This window comes from Aulonocara sp. 'chitande type north' Nkhata Bay, linkage group LG18 (assembly GCF_057382095.1).
Source record: "Aulonocara sp. 'chitande type north' Nkhata Bay isolate Kocher_YH1m ecotype deep benthic linkage group LG18, A_spYH_male_GT1.1, whole genome shotgun sequence".
Lineage (NCBI taxonomy): Eukaryota > Metazoa > Chordata > Actinopteri > Cichliformes > Cichlidae > Aulonocara > Aulonocara sp. 'chitande type north' Nkhata Bay.
This window is the reverse complement of record NC_141361.1, coordinates 9,786,220-9,805,786: the sequence shown is the minus strand read 5'-3', so window position 1 is coordinate 9,805,786 and position 19,567 is coordinate 9,786,220. Positions and strand designations below refer to the sequence as shown.

The 19,567-nt window shown below is 41.2% G+C and overlaps 4 protein-coding genes and 1 non-coding gene across 8 annotated transcripts in view; all 5 read right to left on the bottom strand.

The window, feature by feature from the left end:
* The window catches only part of cadm3 (cell adhesion molecule 3), a 115,254-nt gene extending 113,463 nt beyond the window's left edge, over positions 1-1,791 (bottom strand). Inside the window, exon 1 of one of the 4 annotated variants that reach the window (XM_086271495.1) lies at positions 1,506-1,791. The gene's annotated coding sequence lies outside the window, so the exon portion shown is untranslated. Of the gene's footprint in view, positions 1-1,012; positions 1,288-1,505 lie in introns of those variants that run through there. The other 3 variants (XM_086271497.1, XM_086271498.1, XM_086271496.1) reach the window with 3 other exon arrangements.
* Positions 1,792-3,647: 1,856 nt separating this feature from the next.
* Positions 3,648-3,721, bottom strand: trnar-ucu (transfer RNA arginine (anticodon UCU)). Its single transcript has one exon. It is a non-coding gene; the product is annotated as a tRNA-Arg (tRNA).
* Positions 3,722-5,302: 1,581 nt separating this feature from the next.
* sdhc (succinate dehydrogenase complex, subunit C, integral membrane protein) lies at positions 5,303-9,097 on the bottom strand. Its single transcript, XM_086272856.1, has 6 exons — positions 9,011-9,097; positions 8,012-8,071; positions 7,813-7,914; positions 7,017-7,078; positions 5,877-6,040; positions 5,303-5,562 (listed from the first exon to the last, which is right to left on the bottom strand). Exons 1-6 carry the CDS (start codon positions 9,025-9,027, stop codon positions 5,458-5,460), a joined length of 510 nt encoding a protein of 169 aa, XP_086128982.1. The 5' UTR covers positions 9,028-9,097; the 3' UTR covers positions 5,303-5,457.
* Positions 9,098-10,622: 1,525 nt separating this feature from the next.
* The window catches only part of atp1a2a (ATPase Na+/K+ transporting subunit alpha 2a), a 57,508-nt gene continuing 48,563 nt past the window's right edge, over positions 10,623-19,567 (bottom strand). The window contains exons 24-25 of the mRNA XM_086273257.1: positions 11,165-11,216; positions 10,623-10,984 (exon numbers count right to left, since the gene is read on the bottom strand). Coding sequence (XP_086129383.1) covers positions 11,188-11,216 — 29 coding nt within the window. The 3' untranslated portion in view covers positions 10,623-10,984; positions 11,165-11,187. The remainder of the gene's footprint in view (positions 10,985-11,164; positions 11,217-19,567) is intronic.
* Positions 13,683-19,022, bottom strand: LOC147307989 (uncharacterized). The gene is made up of 2 exons (XM_086272763.1): positions 18,097-19,022; positions 13,683-17,982 (listed from the first exon to the last, which is right to left on the bottom strand). Exons 1-2 carry the CDS (start codon positions 18,746-18,748, stop codon positions 17,111-17,113), a joined length of 1,524 nt encoding a protein of 507 aa, XP_086128889.1. The 5' UTR covers positions 18,749-19,022; the 3' UTR covers positions 13,683-17,110.

Genomic DNA, 19,567 nt, shown 5'->3' with positions numbered 1-19,567 from the left:
CTGAATAAACGCTTGGCCCACCCGTTACTCACGCGTTGCTCCATGGGTATTCATCGATCTGGTTGTGTCATACTATACCGACGACTGATTGAGGGAGGTGGGAGTAAGGAGAGAGTGGGCGGTGATAGAGCCAAACAGAGGAGTAGACGGAGATGGTGGCGATGTTTAAGTGTTAATGAGGGGAGACGAGACGAATGGGGGTGGTGGGGGGTGGTGTTCATATTACTGTCAATTTATTCCACTTTAACAAGCTGTGCGCATGTGGAAAGAAGGAAAACGAATGTTTCTGGGGCCATTTTCGAGCTCCAACTAACTCACTCTAATTAAAAATAACGCTAAGCAACATTCCCACAATTGGCAGTGAAAGAAAAAAGGAGAAGAGGAAAGACAATGAAAGACACAGCAGCAGCGGAGAGATACACCTGCCGCCCGCTGAGAATACACGGTGCGCTTTGCACTAGACCGGAGACGGACCGTCGTGCTTAATAGCTTCTCTGGCACTCGCTCTCACTCTCTCTCGCACTCCTTCTCTTCCTCTTTCTCTCACGCAGATTCCTTAAAATAGCAGTAGCTTGCGCAGAGGTGAGCCCTCGGTCCATCTGTGGACGGCTCCCTCATTGTCATCGCCGAGAGGGAACCGGGGCTGTAACGTTGGCTGCGGGACGGACGCACGAGCGGGCGGTTAGGGCGGGGACAAGGGGTGGGATGGAGTAATGGAGCGGAGGGGGGACGTGGAGGAGGGGGGGCATGTCATGGGAAAGGGATGTTGGGGACTAGAGACGGGGTGGGGGGTGTCTATGTTTATTGTTGCTCCAGCCCTTTCTGTTGAGTGATGTCGAGAAGCGAAAACAAAACTGGACCAAGTGTATCCATGGGAAATAACGCGGAAACTGAGCGCGAAGAACAGAAGTTCTTTGCTTACGCTTAACGTGGAGAGTGAAACCAATAAAGATGACGACAATAAAAATAATAACAACAATAATGAAAACAACAACAGCTCGCGCATGGCTACCTGCATTGCTGCGACGGACCGCGAGAGCACCAGAGGACTGGTTCTCAGGTCGGAAAACCAGTCCTTCTCCCGCGCTTGCAGAAAAATCTGGTGCTCTTGAGAATTTGGGAGACTCTTGAAAAGGCTGGAGAGAGGTGGCTGCTGCACACCCCGCGAGTTACGATCTTTTTTTCTGCAAAAGAGCGCGGAAAGAAAAAAAAGGAGGAGAGGAGAGGAGTCGGGAACAGCGCAGACAGCCCGACAACAAAACGTACATTTAGAGTAAATTATGAAACACTCAGGGATTATACACTTCTCTCCCTGGGCAGGCATAACGGATTACAGAGAGAGAGAGAGAAGGGAGACTCGCAGTGCGCACACGGACACATTCCTGGAGACGGAAAAGCGTCACCACTGACAGGTGTCTCCTGTCCGCCCTACAGGCTACATCCTAACCCTGTACATTAATACAAACTGTGAAACATTGCACGGCAATAACCACACGCTCACACACCGGTATAGTCCGCCTCCGGAGTCGGGTTTTGTTGATGCTGGTCTCCAATAAGGTCCCCAGTAAGGTCCCTCCTTTGATGCGCAGCAGTCGCTTGTTCAGAGCCTTCTTTCAATCTGCTTTTATCGACTTTTTTCTCTCTCCTTGTTCCTTCTCCCGACTCCTTGTTTTTCTTGCTTTTTCCCCCTCCGCTCACTCTCTCACTCTGTCTTTGTATCTCTATCTCTCTCTAGCTCGCTCTCCACGGCTACCGTTCACTGCAGCAAAAACAGACTGTCTGAAAGACGAGCGGGAGGGGAGGGGACACGGGAGGGAGGGATGGAGGGAGGGAGGGGATTTTAATACGATTTGGCCCGTACCACCGGGATAACAGGGCCAGAGCAGGGGCCTACTGACTGAGAGCAGCATGAAGGAGATGGAGCGGATAGTAAGATCTTACCATAGCGAAAAATCATCGTAATGTTGCTATAATATCCCACAGTGAGTCATCTGACCTTATCTGCCTTTATGGAATTTCATTATCCCCTGTTGTACACAAGCTCGCTTTATCTAAAGTTTCCATAGCCTACAGAGTAGGTACAAAATTATTCTCCTGAATTCAGACCTACATATCTCATATCGGGTCATCTGAAGCTGATTGTCACGTTTCTCAGTGGAGTATAATGTTTCTTATCATTGATGCTTTGGAGCTATTACTTATATCTTGCAGATAGGCCCACTACTATTTCCCATCGGTTAGATAATTTCCATGGTTGCCTAATGATTTAACCGAGTCCTTGGCCTTGTGGAGTTGTGGGACTTCCGTTTCCTCCCTATTTTCCCAGAATACTGTAAGTCCTACTTTGCTGAGACGTTGTCGTTTCACAGTTTGTGCAGTAGTCCATTAATGTTTCTACATCATAATGGCTACACCCTTGGGAGTTTTGCATATGCTTGCAACGTTAAAGGGGAGAGTCCTTGTAGTTTTGACGTTTTTGACGTCAGTCCCGTTTGGGAATCAGGATCCAAGGGTGGAAGGGAGAGAGGGAGGAGGGGGAGGGGTTGTTCAACTTGCCAGAGAGGATTAAGGATTAGTTTGCGGGCGGATTAGGTCTGTGTGTGGGGAGGCATGATGGGGTTAAACATGGATGTCACGACAGCCCAATCAGTGGTGGTGGCAACAAACTGAAACCGAGGAGGTGGGGTTGAATGAAAAAATTAATAAATAAATAAAAAATTATAAAAACCATGGGGAGCGCGGGGGGAGTGGGGAGTGGTAGGGGAGTCGTGGCGTTTGAGAGATCTTCAAGCAAGCAGCTGCTTTCCCACACTGAAAGCAAACAACAATATCAGCTCTGGGCTCCCAGATTTGGGGGGTTTTAAAGATGGAAATAGTCCACCTTCAGGGATCCTTGAAAGGATTCAAGGTCCCCACCCTGATTTCCCTTAATTTAAAAATACACAATGACTTCCACCAACTCTTCTTCTCCACTCGCACTGTACAATGTAGTTATGGTCTTTAATTCAATACAGAATCTGCATACAAAAAAAAAAATTCTAGCACTATGAGTCATTTATGTTCAAAGTAAACCGGAGCCTTTATCTCTCTGTCTCTGAACCGAATGGGAGGATGGAAACGCGGCATCTGGCATCATTAAACACTTGTTACGAGGACGGCAAAAGGCTTTAAACGTTTAGCTGCTGCCGCTGCTTCAGGAAAGCTTTTTGCTCTGGTTTAAATGAGCGAACAGCCCCAGGTGCCGAAACCGTGAGCGTGCGCGCGTGTCCGCTGGTGAGACTGTGCAGTAATGTGCTCGCGTGATAACTTAGCGCGCAGCCTGGACAGTAAAGCTGGGAAGGAAGCCCCGTGAAGTTCTGCTATGGTTTCACGCCTTTTCCCTATTTCAAATCTGCATAGATGAGATGACCTTTGCGCGGTGACTTGGCTCCTGTGAAATTACCAGGCCAGATGCACTGTTTTTGAGCTTCTGCAAAATAAACACGACTATGAATCATCTTCTTTCCACCAATCCACCCTTGTCGTCGACAGTACAGAGCAGCTCTGTTATGCACATCTTATCTGCAAAGAACATTTAAAAAAAAGTAAGCTTTATTCCGAACCCTTCTCATTAAAGGAAAAAAATTACAGCCGGATCCTTACATCCACATCTCTGCCGGGACTCGAACCCGGAGCCTCTGGATTAGAAGTCCAGCGCGCTATTCCATTGCGCCACAGAGACTGAGGCACCGTTTTTTCTATCAAAACCGGGTTTATACTCCCCCTCCCAGCCCTGCGCAGCATCCTCACCACCCCTCAGCATCAGGACCGCAGCTCTGTGGTGTAATAATTTGCCAAACGGTAGGGGGTGCTGCCGCCGCATAATCATCAGTGACTTAATGTCTCATAGAAACAGTGGGAACTCCCGCTTTTCATCCCCCATTTGTTTCGTGCAAGTTATCTCGTCAAAATATCATTATGGTGATGTTATCAGAGCAAAACTAAAAGATGGAACATTGTGCATTGGAAATGCATCAACAACTATGAGCCAGAGTGCTTGTTGTTTGTAGGGGAATGAAACAGCCAATACTTCTATTACCCCCCCATTTCTTTTTTTTACTCCCAAAAATGAGAAGAAATTCCGCAGGGTTTAGTGCAAACAGTCTATAAACAAATTCAGTCTTGGATCCTGCAGAGCCTGAGCAATTTTCCCATCCATCACAATAGAAAATTGCAGACCAATGGATGTGCAGCTCAGGTGGAAATGTGCCTGTTGTGTGGATAGGACTTTGTGTGGGGAATCCTGCGTATGCCAAATTAACAGCAATCAGACAAAAAACTCGTGTACAGAGAGGCATTTTGCAAGAGTTGATGTAACATTGAGCTGGCAGTGGTTAGGTATAGCAATGCCTGTCCAGCAACAGAGCTGATATGACTCTGTGGACATTACAACACCATCAAAAGCACTGAATTAACTCTTGACTTTTACAAATACTGGAAAAAACAGTTTGATGTGTCCTTTAGAAACAGACTGACAAAACGCATGACACAACACCCGAGAAAAAAAATAAAAATAAAAAATTATATATATATATATTCATCAATAAACCAAAAAGACATTCTGCCTAACAGGCATTTCCCCTCCAGGCATCGGTTACAAATTAATGAGCCAATTTTGTTACAGCTAACCTCAGAACCTGTTTTTTGTTGATCAGTATGCACTTGTTACTGTACGCAGCACAAGCGGGAGTTGGATCTGACTTTACATCACAGCTTGCCTTTATTCACACTGCAGGACAAAAGCAGGTGAGATGCAGTGTGTAACTCCTGTGCGGCTCAGTTGGAGGTAAGGCCCGAGGCAGGCTGCCGGTGAGGAGCCTGTTCACATGCACAGCTTCCCCCACTGAGCTGCCTCTACATTTCAGCCTCTCCCTTCCCTGCCGTTAAAAATGTATCTGAGCATCTGCAGCCTGGATAAGTTAAAATATAAATGACAGCCTACAGTTTAAAAAAACAACAACACACAAACACACCTTTCTGTGCACAAACAACATCAGCAGACACACTGGTTGAACTGGCAGTGACTGAGCACTCAGGGCAAAGAAAAGTGATTAATGATTTTGACGTCACAGCACAATTAGGCAAATTACATAAGGCATGTAGGACATGTCTAATTTTGGCCGCTGGTTGTTGTTCACGCTGAGAACAAGTGTGAAATAAACTGGGTCACATTTGCATGCACCTTGCACTCTGCTGCTGCATTTGCTGACCCCAAAGACTCTCCAAGTGTAATTAATTCAAAGGAAGAAACATCAAAACATAATTTCTAAATTTAGAATAACATAATCCTTTATTGAACACTTTGATGACATAAGTCTGCATTAGGCCACGGTACATATACACAAAACAAAACTCCCACAGTGAAATCCAGTTCACGTTCACTTTAACTCGCTCTGTTCATCACGTCTGGTCCTGAGCTCAGATCATGAGCAGAGCTATTGACGTGATGACGGACAGACCAATGACTGTGTAGCCGGTGCGGTAGACCTCTGGAATTTTGAAGCCTTTGCCCATATCCCAGCCCTGATTAGATAATAATAAACAGAAGAAGATCATAAAAAGAACATTAAGCACACAAAAACAACCTCAGTTTATAAATGTTGGCAAATGTAATTAGTAAAATTAGTAAACATGACAAAAGCAAAACAAAAATCTGTATCTGTAGAAGCCTGGGGATGCTAGTGTTAAAAGCTTAAGCTAAGCAGTCCAGACACCTCATAAAACATGCAAATGGAAAAACTACCAAAGAATTTCAAACAGACTCTAGTGTGAGGAAGAAAAAGGTAAGCAGTTCCTCGGTTAAATCATTAGGCAATTTTAAAATTATTAAATCTTACCAAGTGGCGGATGCCGTTATAGGTGTGGTAAGATACTGGGAAGGCAATCCCGAATTTGGCCAGCCCAGTGAGAAATGGACCAATGGACAGTGAGTGGATTAAATCCAGGTAGTAGGGGTAGCTCCCTGGCAAAACCAGCGCTGCCACCGCAAATGCTGAGATAGCTAAACACAGACAGAAATCCTGAGACCACCACACCTTTCATAATCAGTAAGAAATTAAGACATGCAAAAAGAAGCTCCACATGCTTCTAACATTTTCTCTCCATAAGCCACTTTACCACATGATCCAGCTCACCAGTAATTTTGCAACATGTGAAAGCCTCAGTTATGTAAATACTTTTTTGTTGTTTTTTGCTCTTGCTGGAGTGACAGCCAAATAATGGATCTGGATCAAACAAGTGCTTCTTGGGCTGCCTGCTACAATGCACTGAACACAATGGCTTATTTAAAGCTTCTATTTCTGTATTGCCTGGATGATAAAGAATATAAACTAAACAACTCCGTGTGAGAAAAGACATTCTTTAAAATATTTATATACATACAGAAAGTTGCATTGAAAACTAAATGTTAAATACTGACTGTTATGTTTAGATGAACTGATATGGCTTCCTGTCAGTTGGTGATAGATTTACTTCCCTCACTGTGAATCGAAGTTGATTTCAGGCACGTGATTACTCATGTGATTCTAATAGAAAGCTGAGAGACAGTAAGTGGCACTTAATGTCCGAGAGGTAGCCAGCCTGGCTGTTGAGTTTGACCCTTATCGAGCCAATTAACACATAAACAAAGCTGATTCAGCTTTTACAGCATGTTCCATGAAGGTCAGCAGCACTGATATACAATACCACAATGACACGTGTTTTTACTCCAGGCGAATGACTGAAAGCTGTTAGCCATCTAGTGTTAATTTTCACATGTTAGGTTTAATTGTATTGAACAACTTGTGTTTTGTAATTCCAGTAAATGCTCTTAGTAAAAATCAATAGTGACAGACTACAATGCCCTGAAGACATTTCCAAGGTCACTTAAAAGCTGACAGTGGCTGTATAGCTTCTTTCACAACTGGTACTTCAAGGGCAAAACTAAATCATTTACTTGCTTTAACTTTAATTTTGGATGGAAAAAACAGATGTGTTACCTCCACTGAGCCCAATTCCAGTTCCTCTGTGCGTGATGGACATCATCATGGGGACAGACCACCTGAGACGCAAAACCCCCCCCCCAAAAACCAGAGCACATTTAGCTTTCACACATACAGGCCTCAACTAATGATTATTTTAAATCTTTAAAACAGTTTTATGATGAATGAGGCTTTGATTTACAAGTAACAACACTGCAATTCTACATTTTAATCATGGAACTTTGATTTTGTGTCAGTGATGGATGCACATGCAAAGTTTGCATGCATAAATATGAATAAGCTAATGCTCTAGTACAGAACAGGCTAAACCCAGTGAAAGAGTATGACTTAAATCACTGGATTACAGATTGGAGAAGCTGAAGATTGTTGACAGTGTTAAAAAAAAAAAAAAGGTGCCCTGAGTCATCACAATGATCCCAAATGACAGAAAAATATTAAAGTTAAAAAAAAGGCAGCTGAACCAGGAGGGTAGCCTAGTGAGAAATTACATATACCGACATATACTGAACAAAAAAGGGGTTCTTTGCTGCAGGCGTTAGGATTGCAATAACTTGGTGACAGTACATTATAAGGTGCTTATTGCACTAAATCTCAGGTATTTGTGGGTTGCCCTGCTGTTTTATTAGCTTCAAAAGAATGAAAAACCTGCACAATCAGAAAAAATGATTTTAAAAGTAACAATATTTGCAGCTCAGAAAACGTGTTGCTGCAGATTTGAGGTGTCTCTGAAAACATAAAACAAATGGAGCAAATGACTTTTACTTTAACTGAGTCACATCTGATCTGTACATACTTGTAGATGGTGACATGGGGAGACATGGGTCGGTTTAATCTCGAATTTTTGTCCCAAAACTTGTTCATCTCCTCCTTGGCTGTGGATCCCATTGGAGCCACACTGAAGAGGAGAGAAAATGGGGTGGTTACAGAAAACAAGTTTGCAGTAGCATCTATGTGTGCATTTATAAGCACTAACAAACAAGCACAGAACTCACTGTCTGTACAAGACACTGTACTGGGGTTTGGAGAGACAGACACTCTGACGTCCCAACGTCCTAAAGACATAAAAAACAAAAACAGGTTTAGATTTGAATCCTGGTTTACTTCAGAGTAAACCAGCAGCACCATGAGAAAGATATGTTGTAATGATGAAGATTTTTCAATAAGTAAACAGAGCTAAATAGGAACAAGGGGCAACAAGTCAACAAATTAACATAAAAAAGAACAATAACACATACAAAAAAAATAGGACACAAAAGAAGGTTTGAGCGTCGCTATTATTCATACTGTAAAATTGTTAATACTGTCAATAAAAAATGCTTAAGAGAGAATGATTTGTAGTTCGTTGTTGTATTTTTATAGTTCTATAAACAGTTATGGTCATAAATTTTGCATATTCGTTGGGAAAACCCAGCAATAAGTAAAGCCAAGTCTTAACTCCAGCTCTAGCGAGAAGGAACAAGTGAGAAGTGTCTGTTAAACAAACTCTAAAGGGTAATAGGTTCACTTCTACTAAACAAAGATCTGTTTCACATTTAAGGTAATTTAGACAACGCCAATCATTTGACAATCATTTGACCTGGGTAGAGTTACGACACTGTAACGGTGTAGTTCGATTATCACTTAACACAAACCTAAATCAAACAAATTCAGATTATCAACAGCGAATCAAGCATTCGTCAAGCGGTCATATGAAGGTTAAGGCGCCAAATAACCGCTTACGTCTGTCATTATTAACACTACTTGTCAAAGTCCACTCTCAGATAACCAAGAACATCTGACGCTAGCACGATAGCTACAGTAAGCTAGCGGCTTTCCACCACACTTGCGGTAAACAAGGATAATAAACGGAGACTACAAGTTACACCGAGGCGCGTCGACCTCAAACGTGCATTTAGTTTATTATACTTTTTCTCTACGCGCCTCAATATCCCAAAGAACAAGGAGTAAAAGCTTCCCAGAGCCCGAAAGTAATGCACTAAAGATAAACTGACCTTAGAAGCAGCGCCATGTTTGACGGACAGTGAGCGGAAGTGACGTTACGGATGTTGTTGTTCCGCGGCGTTCTGAAAAACCTTGAAGAGATTCAAGCTTGAAAAGGAGTTTGAACTGTCTGAGTGCTGTAAGGCATGGCGTAATGTTGAAGGTGACGTGTAATAATTCGGTTATTTTACAGAAAATGTCTGTTTTACTGTTGAAAATTTTTTTTTATCTGGAACCTCTTTGCAGCAAAATGCATCCAACTTTAAACGAAATCCCACATTTATTCACCATTTTAAGGCTGAAATCAATTTGTACTTTAAAATACTAAAATAACTAAAAAAAATGTCTGTTTCCTTCACTTTTATGAACTTCATGTTAAACACAAGAAATTTAGACAAAAATAAAATACTCACTGACACTTTATTTTATTTTATTAAAACATAGGTAAATCAGTATGCTAATGGAAATCAAATCAATATAAAAATGTAATGAAAAGGAAATGTGACTGTCTAAGTAAACTGTAAAATTAGGTTACATTTTTTAGAGTTTACTTCTTGATTTACAAGTGATTTCCTCTGGGTGCTCCGACTACCTCCCACTGTCCAAAGACAGTTATCAGCATCTGTAAGTGAATGTGAGCGTTGTTGTCTGCCTCTTTGGTACCCTTGTACACAACCTGTCACCTGCCATAACCTGTGTCCTACCTCTCAATCTCACCCGATGTCAGTTAGTATAGGCACAGTCCACTTGACAAAATGGACTGATGGAAGTATTTGTACATAGCTCTGTGGTTTTTAGTTTAAAATAATTGCAGCAACCCAGATGCCCTTCCTGACACAGTCCCAAAGGGATTTATGTTTTCTCCTGAGGCTGAACTTGGGAGCTTTTGCTTTTTAGGCAAATGCATAACCTACTACACTAAGGAGCTACTCTTTTATAACACTTCCTTGTTAGGATTTGGTTGTTTTTCTTTCTGTAACATGACAGCAACATGCAAACACTGAGTCTTTGTTTTCAGAAAAATTCCGACATATTTTTTTTATTCCTTTCAATCCTTTGCTTCCGTGGGTGAAACACAGAGTATTTTTATCCACTGGGGGAACAACTTTCCTAAATCAAATCTGCACAGGATGCTGAAAGAAAATATCAGATTCATTTCCTTTTTCATGTCTGGTGATGATTGCGGTTTAAGTCTGATTTTTAGAGGAGAAACACAACTACTTAGTGTGTGAAATCTGTCTGAATAATTTTTTTTCCATGCCTATTTTGTCTGGCTGCACCAACTAGCTTAGAGAGCCCAAGAGAAGTCAAAAAGATAAAGGAATATTTTTTCAAGAAGATCATTATTGGAATATCCTCCCATTCATCAATTGCAAGAATAAACTAGCCCACCAGTCATGTCTTCTGTCAAGTAAAATGGATGCATGGAACAAGTATTGTAAAATGGGAGCTCCATCCACTCCACACTCATAAATACAAATAATAATAATAATAATAATAATAATAATAATAAAGTTAGTGATGCCCAAAAGCTCTTCTAGATATTCCCAATTACCTCCTGTCACACACAAATCAGCCAGGACATTAAAAACATCTGTGTAATATTGTACAGATTGTGTATTCCAACAGACAAAAGAGATAACCTGGCAGAAAATACTTTGGGTCTTGTTGGCTTGTTCCTTCATAACCTGCAGATGCTCAGCATGTTTGGAGATGACTGTCCTTGGGGTCTTCAGCAATGTTCAGAGGGATGGCACATCAAAATCAAGTTGCTTATATGACTTTGCAATAGGGAACAATACAGATAGGTGAGTAATGTTTAAATGATGGGCAGACATACTTTGGAATACATTTTATTTGTCAAATTTAACACAAACAACATCTGATACTCCCTTCCAGCCAAACGGGCCACAGTACATCACTTTGGTAGCAGCTTGTGTAAGGCACAAAGGTTTACATTACTATCACTCTGCTGGAAATGTTTTCTGATAAAGAGAAAAAAAGAGAAAACTCAAAAGCCTATTTTCAGCAGTATTTTTCTGATAATCAGATTTGTGAACTGATCCATGCAATATTACAACTGACAGACACGCACGCACAGTTTTACACTCATGAGCGCAAACAAACACATCTATGCATACACATGCACACACACACACACAGACCTCAAACTGACATTTTCTGAATGTTAATAATATGTCTCCTGCTCCACCCAGCCTGGAAGAGATGAAGAGAGAGAGGCAGAAAGACAAAGAGAGAAAGTGTCAGGGAACAAAATGACAGGCGAGCATTTTTCATAATATCCTTTTGTATCGCTCTATTTGTATTCATCTCATTGCCTTTGTCTCCGTACATTTCCAAATGAATCCCCTTATAACTCTAAGACTTTGATCAGCCGTCCGTGACACACAGATTAACAGAAATGATGAACTGTCACGATAAATTGTATTTGTCTCCCCGTGTCTTGCCCCTCATCTGCTGTAAGGCAGTGGCAGTGAACAGATTTTGAGCCATTGTAAGGTGCCCGTATCATCTGCATAATCTTCATTACATATCTCAAGAGTCTTCATCAGCCTGCTTTAATTTCCTTTCTAATAATTTTCAGCTGGCTCTGGTTGTGTGGTACAGGTTTAAGTTTCCTGGTTTAAGTTTTACATATGAACATGAATAGGCTGCGATCAGCTCTGCACACTATATACTGCAATTGCAACAATAGGTTGTGAACCCTTTGGAATTTTCCATATTTTTGTATAAACATATCCTAAAATATCCAGTTTTGCTAAAGGAAGAAAAACAAAACAACATGAATTATATTACACAATAATATTACTTGGTCCTTAACATTTTGAGGAAAAAATAGTCAGTATTACAGATCTGTGAATGGCACCTGAACCTCTGTTTTCAGCATCCTATGTGACACTTTTGTGCAGCAATAAATGCAAGTATAAATATGCAGTAAAAGGTGATCAATTCTGCACACTGGCTTCGAGGAATTTAGTCCATTTCAGTATTGCAAACACAAAACTTTGGGTTCTCTCACACAAACTGCTTGCTTCGGGCTATTCCACAATTTCTACAACATAAAGGTTTGGACTTTGACTCGACTATTGCAAAACATTAACTGTATTCTTCCACTACCATTCCTCAGTAGAAATATTTTTGTGCTACGAGTTGTTTTCTGGCTTTATGCACTTTTCTTTTGAGATTCGTGTTCTTGACTTTACTGTGAATGTATTCAAATTAAGGCTGGGTGACATGGAAAGTTTTTTTTTATATCAGTCAGATATATCGATAGATCACAATATATGTACTTTTTAAAATAAATAACATAGGTCCATAATTCTTTCTGAAGATAAAAAACAGGAAACGATGGATACAAAAAATATTATTTATATTATTTTTTTTGTTTTATCTTCTGCGGGAATAAGTAAGGATATCGTTTCCATTCTTTGTGTGGATTTTCCGGTACAATGTTTTTCATTTTGTGAATATTAAAACATTTCATGAAGGAAACATTAATGAACACTAAAACATTATTTTAGCAAATACTTTCTTATACTTTTTTTTTTTTTTTAATTTAGTTAACTCTACTCTGCACACCTAATTCTCACCTAAACCTGGATCATTAGGTCATGTAACCCATGACAAGAGCAGTGATCATGCATGATATGACAGAGTGCTGAGCGAGGCAGAAAGGATTTTACTCAGATTTGTACAAGTGGAGTCATACTGAGTGCTGTCAGGAAAGGAGGTGGAGGAAGGCCAGACATGAGAGCTGGAAGGTGAAAGCTCAGAGGAGGACATACCAGCGTTTGAGGAGCCTGAGCAGGGTCAAAATGATGACACCCAAAGTTCATTATGGATGAGGAGTATTGCGTAAGCTAGGGCTCTGAAGTTGTGGGATTTGGTTTCTCGACTGCCTGTGAAGCGAATAATCTTTTCATGATTTCATCAGATTGAGGCAGAAGGTTGCATTTTTTAAGGAGATATCACCTTCAAGAGAGCTTTAGTCTTTGCCCCCTGATCGGACGTTAAGATCATTTGTTACTCTGATCGACTGGCCAATCTCCAAGAATCTATCTCAACTTATTGAATTGTCTATAACTAGGAACCAGTAAAGTTGGATCCTAGGTTATCCAAGTTATGTCATGAACACAGATATGCTGAAGAATGTTTTCAGCTCCAGAATGCGTTACATTTTAATGCTACCTTCAGCATTAAAACTTAAAACCACTTCCTTCTGGTTTGTGTCTTCTGACATCTTTTAGTCTAAGACCTGGTTTGCTCTTTACTGTTTGATGTAATCAGAGGTCCAACTCTCTTGGCAGTAGTTTCAGTATGGTTGAAATTAAAGTGAAAAAGGCAGGAAATGTAGAGTTAGCATATATATTATATATGCTTATATTATATATACTTTTAGGATATATATTATTAATCAATTAATAATTAATGTAAATCAACAGGGTAAAAGTGTGTAAAAAATGTTCAGCTTCTCAGCTGAAAAGGCTTCTAGAAATTTGTAATACCTGAAAACTTCAGAGCCCTACATGATACAACACTTCTTATTATGGGTGAGTACCATCACATTGTTGCTGCACAGGCTCCTCAAATGCTGATATGTCTTCCTCTGACCTTTCACCCCTCTGCTCTAATGTCTGGCCTTCTTCCACCTCATACCCCTGACAGCAATAAGACTGACCACCCCTGCCACAATTTTGAGAAAATTCCTTTCTGCTTCACTCTGCCCTTTGCTTCCTGAAGTATGGACAAAGGTTGAAAATGCAATGTGATAAGTCCTTTTGTCCACTGGCAAGGCAAGGCAAGGCAAGTTTATTTGTATAGCACAATTCAACAACAAGGTGATTCAAAGTGCTTTACAGAGACATTAGAAACAAGAACAAATAAAAAGCATGATTTAAAATTGAATAAAACAAGCAAATAAACTAACTAACTAATTAACAAACAAACAAATAAAACAGTATATAAAATCAAAACAGATAAAATCAGAACAGTAGATAAAATCAGTAGTTAAATGTAAGTTTTGAAATTTAAGCTTAAAGTGTGGATTTGGTGCTTTATTCAAATGCAGCTGAGAACAGGTGAGTCTTCAACCTGGATTTAAATAAACTATGTGTTTCAGCTGATCTGAGGCTTTCTGGGAGTTTGTTCCAGATATAAGGAGCATAAAAGCTGAATGCAGCTTCTCCGTGTCTGGTTCTGACTCTGGGAACTGATAAAAGACCGGATCCAGATGACCTGAGGGATCTGGATGGTTCATACTGGGTCAGGAGGTCATTGATGTATTTTGGTCCTAAACCATTCAGAGCTTTATAGGCCAGCATCAGAACTTTAAAGTCTATCCTCTGACGGACAGGCAGCCAGTGTAAGGACCTCAGAGCTGGACTGATGTGGTCCACTTTTTTGGTCTTAGTGAGGACTCGAGCAGCAGAGTTCTGAATGAGCTGTAGTTGTCTGACTGATTTTTTAGGTAGACCTGTAAAGATGCTGTTACAGTAATCAAGCCTACTAAAGATGAATGCATGGACTAGTTTTTCCAGGTCCTGTTGAGACATCAGATCTTTTATCCTTGATATATTCTTGAGGTGATAGTAAGCTGACTTTGTTATTGTCTTAATGTGTTTCTCTAAGTTTAGGTCTGCATCCATCACTACACCCAAATTTCTCGCCTGGTTTGTGGTTTTTAGATGTATAGATTGAAGTTCTCTGGTGACCTGTAATCGTTTTTCTTTGGCGCCAAAGACTATTACCTCAGTTTTGTTTTTGTTTAGCTGGAGAAAATTGTGGCACAACCAGTCATTGATTTCCTCAATGCATTTACCAAGAGCCTGTACAGGGCCTCGGTCTCCTGGTGACATTGTGATATATATTTGTGTGTCATCTGCATAGCTGTGATAGTTTATTTTGTTGTTGTTTATAATCTGTGCCAGTGGGAGCATGTAGATGTTAAACAGAAGGGGTCCCAAGATGGAACCTTGGGGAACTCCACATGTGATACTTGTCTGCTCAGATGTGAAGTTACCTATTGATACAAAGTATTTCCTGTTTTCTACGTATGTTTTGAACCAGTTTAGTACAGTTCCTGAAAGACCTGTCCAGTTCTCCAGTCGTTTGAGTAATATGTTGTGGTCAACTGTATCAAATGCTGCACTGAGATCCAGTAAAACTAGGACTGACATTTTTCCACTGTCTGTATTCAGACATATGTCATTAAACACTTTGGTCAGAGCGGTTTCAGTGCTGTGGTTCTGTCTAAAACCTGACTGGAAGGCATCGTAGCAATTATTCTGTTTTAAGAAGTAACTGAGCTGTTGGGAAACTGCTTTTTCAATGATCTTACTTAAAAACGGGAGATTTGAGATCGGCCTGTAGTTGTTCATTTGTGTCTTGTCAAGATTGTCCTTTTTCAGTATAGGTTTGATTACAGCAGTTTTTAGTGATTCTGGAAACACACCTGATAATAAAGAAAAGTTGACGATCTGTAACAGGTCTGACTCTAAAGTCTTTGAGACCTTTTTGAAAAAACTTGTTGGCAGGACATCTAAACAGCAGGAGGAGGAGTTCAGTTGACCTAAGATGTCCTCCAGGTCTTTGCTGTTAATAGGGTGAAACTGTTTCATGGTGTTTAAACAGTTTTTTGGTGGACACAGTACATATCCTGGATCTGCTGTTGATGTACCAATTGCTTGTCTAATTTTTTGGATTTTTTCAGTGAAGAATTTGGCAAAGTCATTGCAGGCCATGGTCGAATGAAGTTCAGCTGCCACTGACACAGGGGGGTTTGTTAGCCTGTCAACTGTAGAAAATAAGACCCGAGCATTATGGCTGTTTTTAGTGATGATGTCAGAGAAGTAGGACCTCCTTGCATTCCTCAGTTGTAAATTATAATTGTGAAGTTTCTCTTTATAAATGTCATAATGAACCTGGAGGTTTGTTTTTCTCCATCTGCGCTCAGCTTTCCTACACTCTCTTTTTTCATTTTTCACCAGTGTGGAGTTTCTCCATGGAGATTTTTTCCTTCCAGAGATAACCTTCACCTTAATGGGAGCAATAGTGTCCATTACATTTAACATGTTAGCATTGAAGCTATTGACGAGCTCATTGACTGACCCTCTGGGCAGGTCAGGTGTTAATGGGAAGACCTGGTTAAAAATTGCACTACTGTGTTCAGTTATACACCGTTTTGTGATCACTGTTGTTGATATATTTGTGTGGGCTGAGATTTTACTTTCAAAGAAAACACAGTAATGATCAGACAGGCCCACATCAGACACAGTAACCTTTGAAATGCTCAGGCCTTTGGAGATCAGTAGGTCAAGAGTGTGTCCTCTATTATGTGTGGCCTCTGTTACATGCTGAGTCAGCCCAAAGTTGCCCAGAGTGTTACTCAGGTCTTTAGTCCCTTTGTCCTGAGGGTTGTCCACATGAATGTTAAAATCCCCAGCAATAATTACACAGTCAAAATCAACACAGATCACAGACAGCAGTTCACTGAGGTCATTAAAAAAGTCTGTGCAGTATTTGGGAGGCCTGTAAACATTAAGAAACACAACTTTGGATGGGGCCTTCAGCTGTAAAGCCACATATTCAAAAGACTGAAAACTTCCAGGAGATAGCTGCTTACATTGAAATGATTCATTAAATAAGACAGCAACCCCTCCTCCTCTCCTGCTCGCCCTGACCTCACTGATAAAACTGTAGTTAGGAGGGGTCGTCTCGATGAGAACAGCTCCACTGTTACTTTGGTCCAACCAAGTTTCAGTTAAAAACATAAAATCAAGGCTGTGCTCAGTGATTAAATCATTAATTAAAAATGTTTTCCCAGCTAAAGATCTAATGTTTAATAAAGCCAACTTAAGTGTTTTAGAGGTATTACTTGTCCCCTCGTGTTTGGGAGCAGTCTGTGGCACACAAGGTATGTTTACTATGTTTAAAGATCTTTTAGAGTGCAGCTCTCTGTGTTTTGACCAGGCCACATGTCTCCTGTCACCTAAAAGTACAGAAATTTTAAAACCTTCTAGTAAACAGGGTCCCAGCTTCTCCTGGGAAAAGTCATCACTGCCATAATCCTCACAGCCCGGACCCTTCACATATCACATATCAGACTGCGGAGACAGGGCATGAAGAGGAACTAAGGGGGGCGAGGCTGGGCAATGTGACTTCGATTGCTCTGTTGAGGGTGGGGCTCGATGGCGAACCTTTGGCCGCTCTGGTGGGGGGTTTATGGGGGACAAAAAGGGATTGGGACGGGGGGTAGATCTGAGCCCAGCATTGACCCGCTCCATCATCTCCTCAGTGAATTTCAGGTGTGGGGAGGAGGGAGAAAGGGAGGGGGAGGAGGGTGATGGCCTGTCAGGGGTTTGGGGGACTGGGGAAGGTCGTGGTCCCTTGTCCTGGTCGTTGGTGTTGTTGAGAGAGTTGGAGGCAAATAGGGACCCCTCTTCTTGCCTTAGATGTCTCTCCTTTCTGAGGCTCTTCCTCAGATGCCATGGATGTCTCTCCTTTCTGAGGCTCTTCCCGGGTGGGGGCAAATGGAGCTCCTCCTCAAGGTTTCTGCTGGGCTTTGTCTGTTCTTGGAGTACTGTTTGTTCCTCTTTATGAGATAACTCCTCGTTTATCTCAGCCTTGGCACCAAGCACAGATGGATGACGTATGGAATAAAACAAGTTGGAGGTGAACAGTTTCACCCCTGACTTGTTAAAATTAAATCCATTTGCTTTGAACAGATGCCTGCGTTCCCAAAAAATATTAAAGTTGTCGATAAAATGCACTGAGTGGTCAGCACATGCTGATATAAGCCATTTATTCAGTGTAAACAACCTGCTGAATCTCTCGTCTCCTCCTCTGACCGGCGGTACAGGTCCACTGATGAATACAGCTGCATTCAGAGAGTTTACAGTATTTAATAATCCAGTAAAGTCCCGTTTCAGAACCTCCGACTGTTGTTTGGACACATCGTTTGACCCTGTATGCAGAACAATGTTTGTCACAGTTGGATATTCATCTGCAATTTGAAGAATTCTCTCCTTCAGGTTGTTGACCATATCGTTAGGAAAGCAGAGGACTTTAGTGTTCTTACCGCACATCCTTTGTACATCCTTTACAGCAGAGTCACCCACAATCAGAGTTTCAGGCCTAGCCTTTAGCTTTCCCTGTGGCCTTTCACTTTTCAACAGATTTTCAGACCTTATTTCGCTGCTTTTAGATGGATGGTTGTCCGATATAGATCCAGGGTCCTTTGATAGTGGAGCAAATCTGTTCTGCAGTTTCACATTCAGTTGTTTTGGAGGTTTGTTGTTAACCTTCCTATTCACGGTTGTCCAGTCCTGTTTCCTCCTGTATACAGGGGTAGAAGAGCTTCTCTGTCTCGTAGGAAGTGAAGGCCAGTCGGTTTCAGAGATTTCAGCTCGCTGTGCCCTGCCTGTGATACGTCCTCCCCCTTCCAGGAGACATGATTTATGTCTTGGTTTTGCACCAAGACAGTCTAAGGGGGGATTATCACTTGAGGATTTATAATAATGCACAGAGTCTACTTTCTTGGTCATGTTATCTGTGCTCCTTAGCTGTGTACTACCTTGCTCATCGCCATTGTTTTGAATCAAAGGCAAGGTTGTTTCATTTCCACACAGTCCATTTACCTCCACGTTTACTTCTAAGCGATGAATTTTTGTCTCCAGTACTGCAATCTTCTGCAGGAGGCTGTGGTAGTCATCTGTGGAGAGGGAAGGCATCTTGTTGCTAGTTAGCCTAGCGGTTAGCACCTTTCCAGGCTATTGAGGCTGCTCGGTGCCCAGACGCTGTAATCAGGCTTCAGCTGTGTCTAGGCCACAGACACACGGAGCGCTGAGGATAAGGTAACCATAAAATGTTGCTGTTTCTGTTAAGAACACTCTAGTCCTAATGATCTACAAGTGTCCAGAAGTTATCGCAGGTAAGCTCACACGGAAAAAAGGGAAAAAATCAGCATAAAAATCAATATAAGAAGCAAAGCATTCAAGAGCAAAGAGATGACTGGCTAAAATTTGTTTCAGAAGCCATAAAATTACTCTACCTTTCTGAAATCGTATTAAATCTTTGACTCTCAAAGAAGATCTCAAGAAGCAGTTTGATTTTTAGTAATGGAAACATAATATCTGCAAAATTATTATCACCTAATTTTATGGTCATAAAATTGGAAGCTGCAGTTCCCATCATTTTGGGAAAAAAAATCCATGTGCTGTCTCAGCTCAACCCCCACAAATGTGGGATGTCCTCATTCGTCGGGATGTCCTATTTACAGCACAGCAGGACTCGTATAGATTGCATAAATGATCGCTGTCTTAAAAATCTCATGTCCTCCACGAAGGACAAAATCATATATCAGGGAACCCACACGGTATCGTTTCTTTTATATAGATTTAACCTTTAAACTGAAGTTGCTGGATTTGGTTTCTTAACTGCCATACAGTACACCGGCCTGTGAAAGGGATCACTCAATTGTGATCCACTTATGCTTCACGACAACATATCAATTAATAATTAATTAATTCTTTAAAAAGCACAAGAAGTGC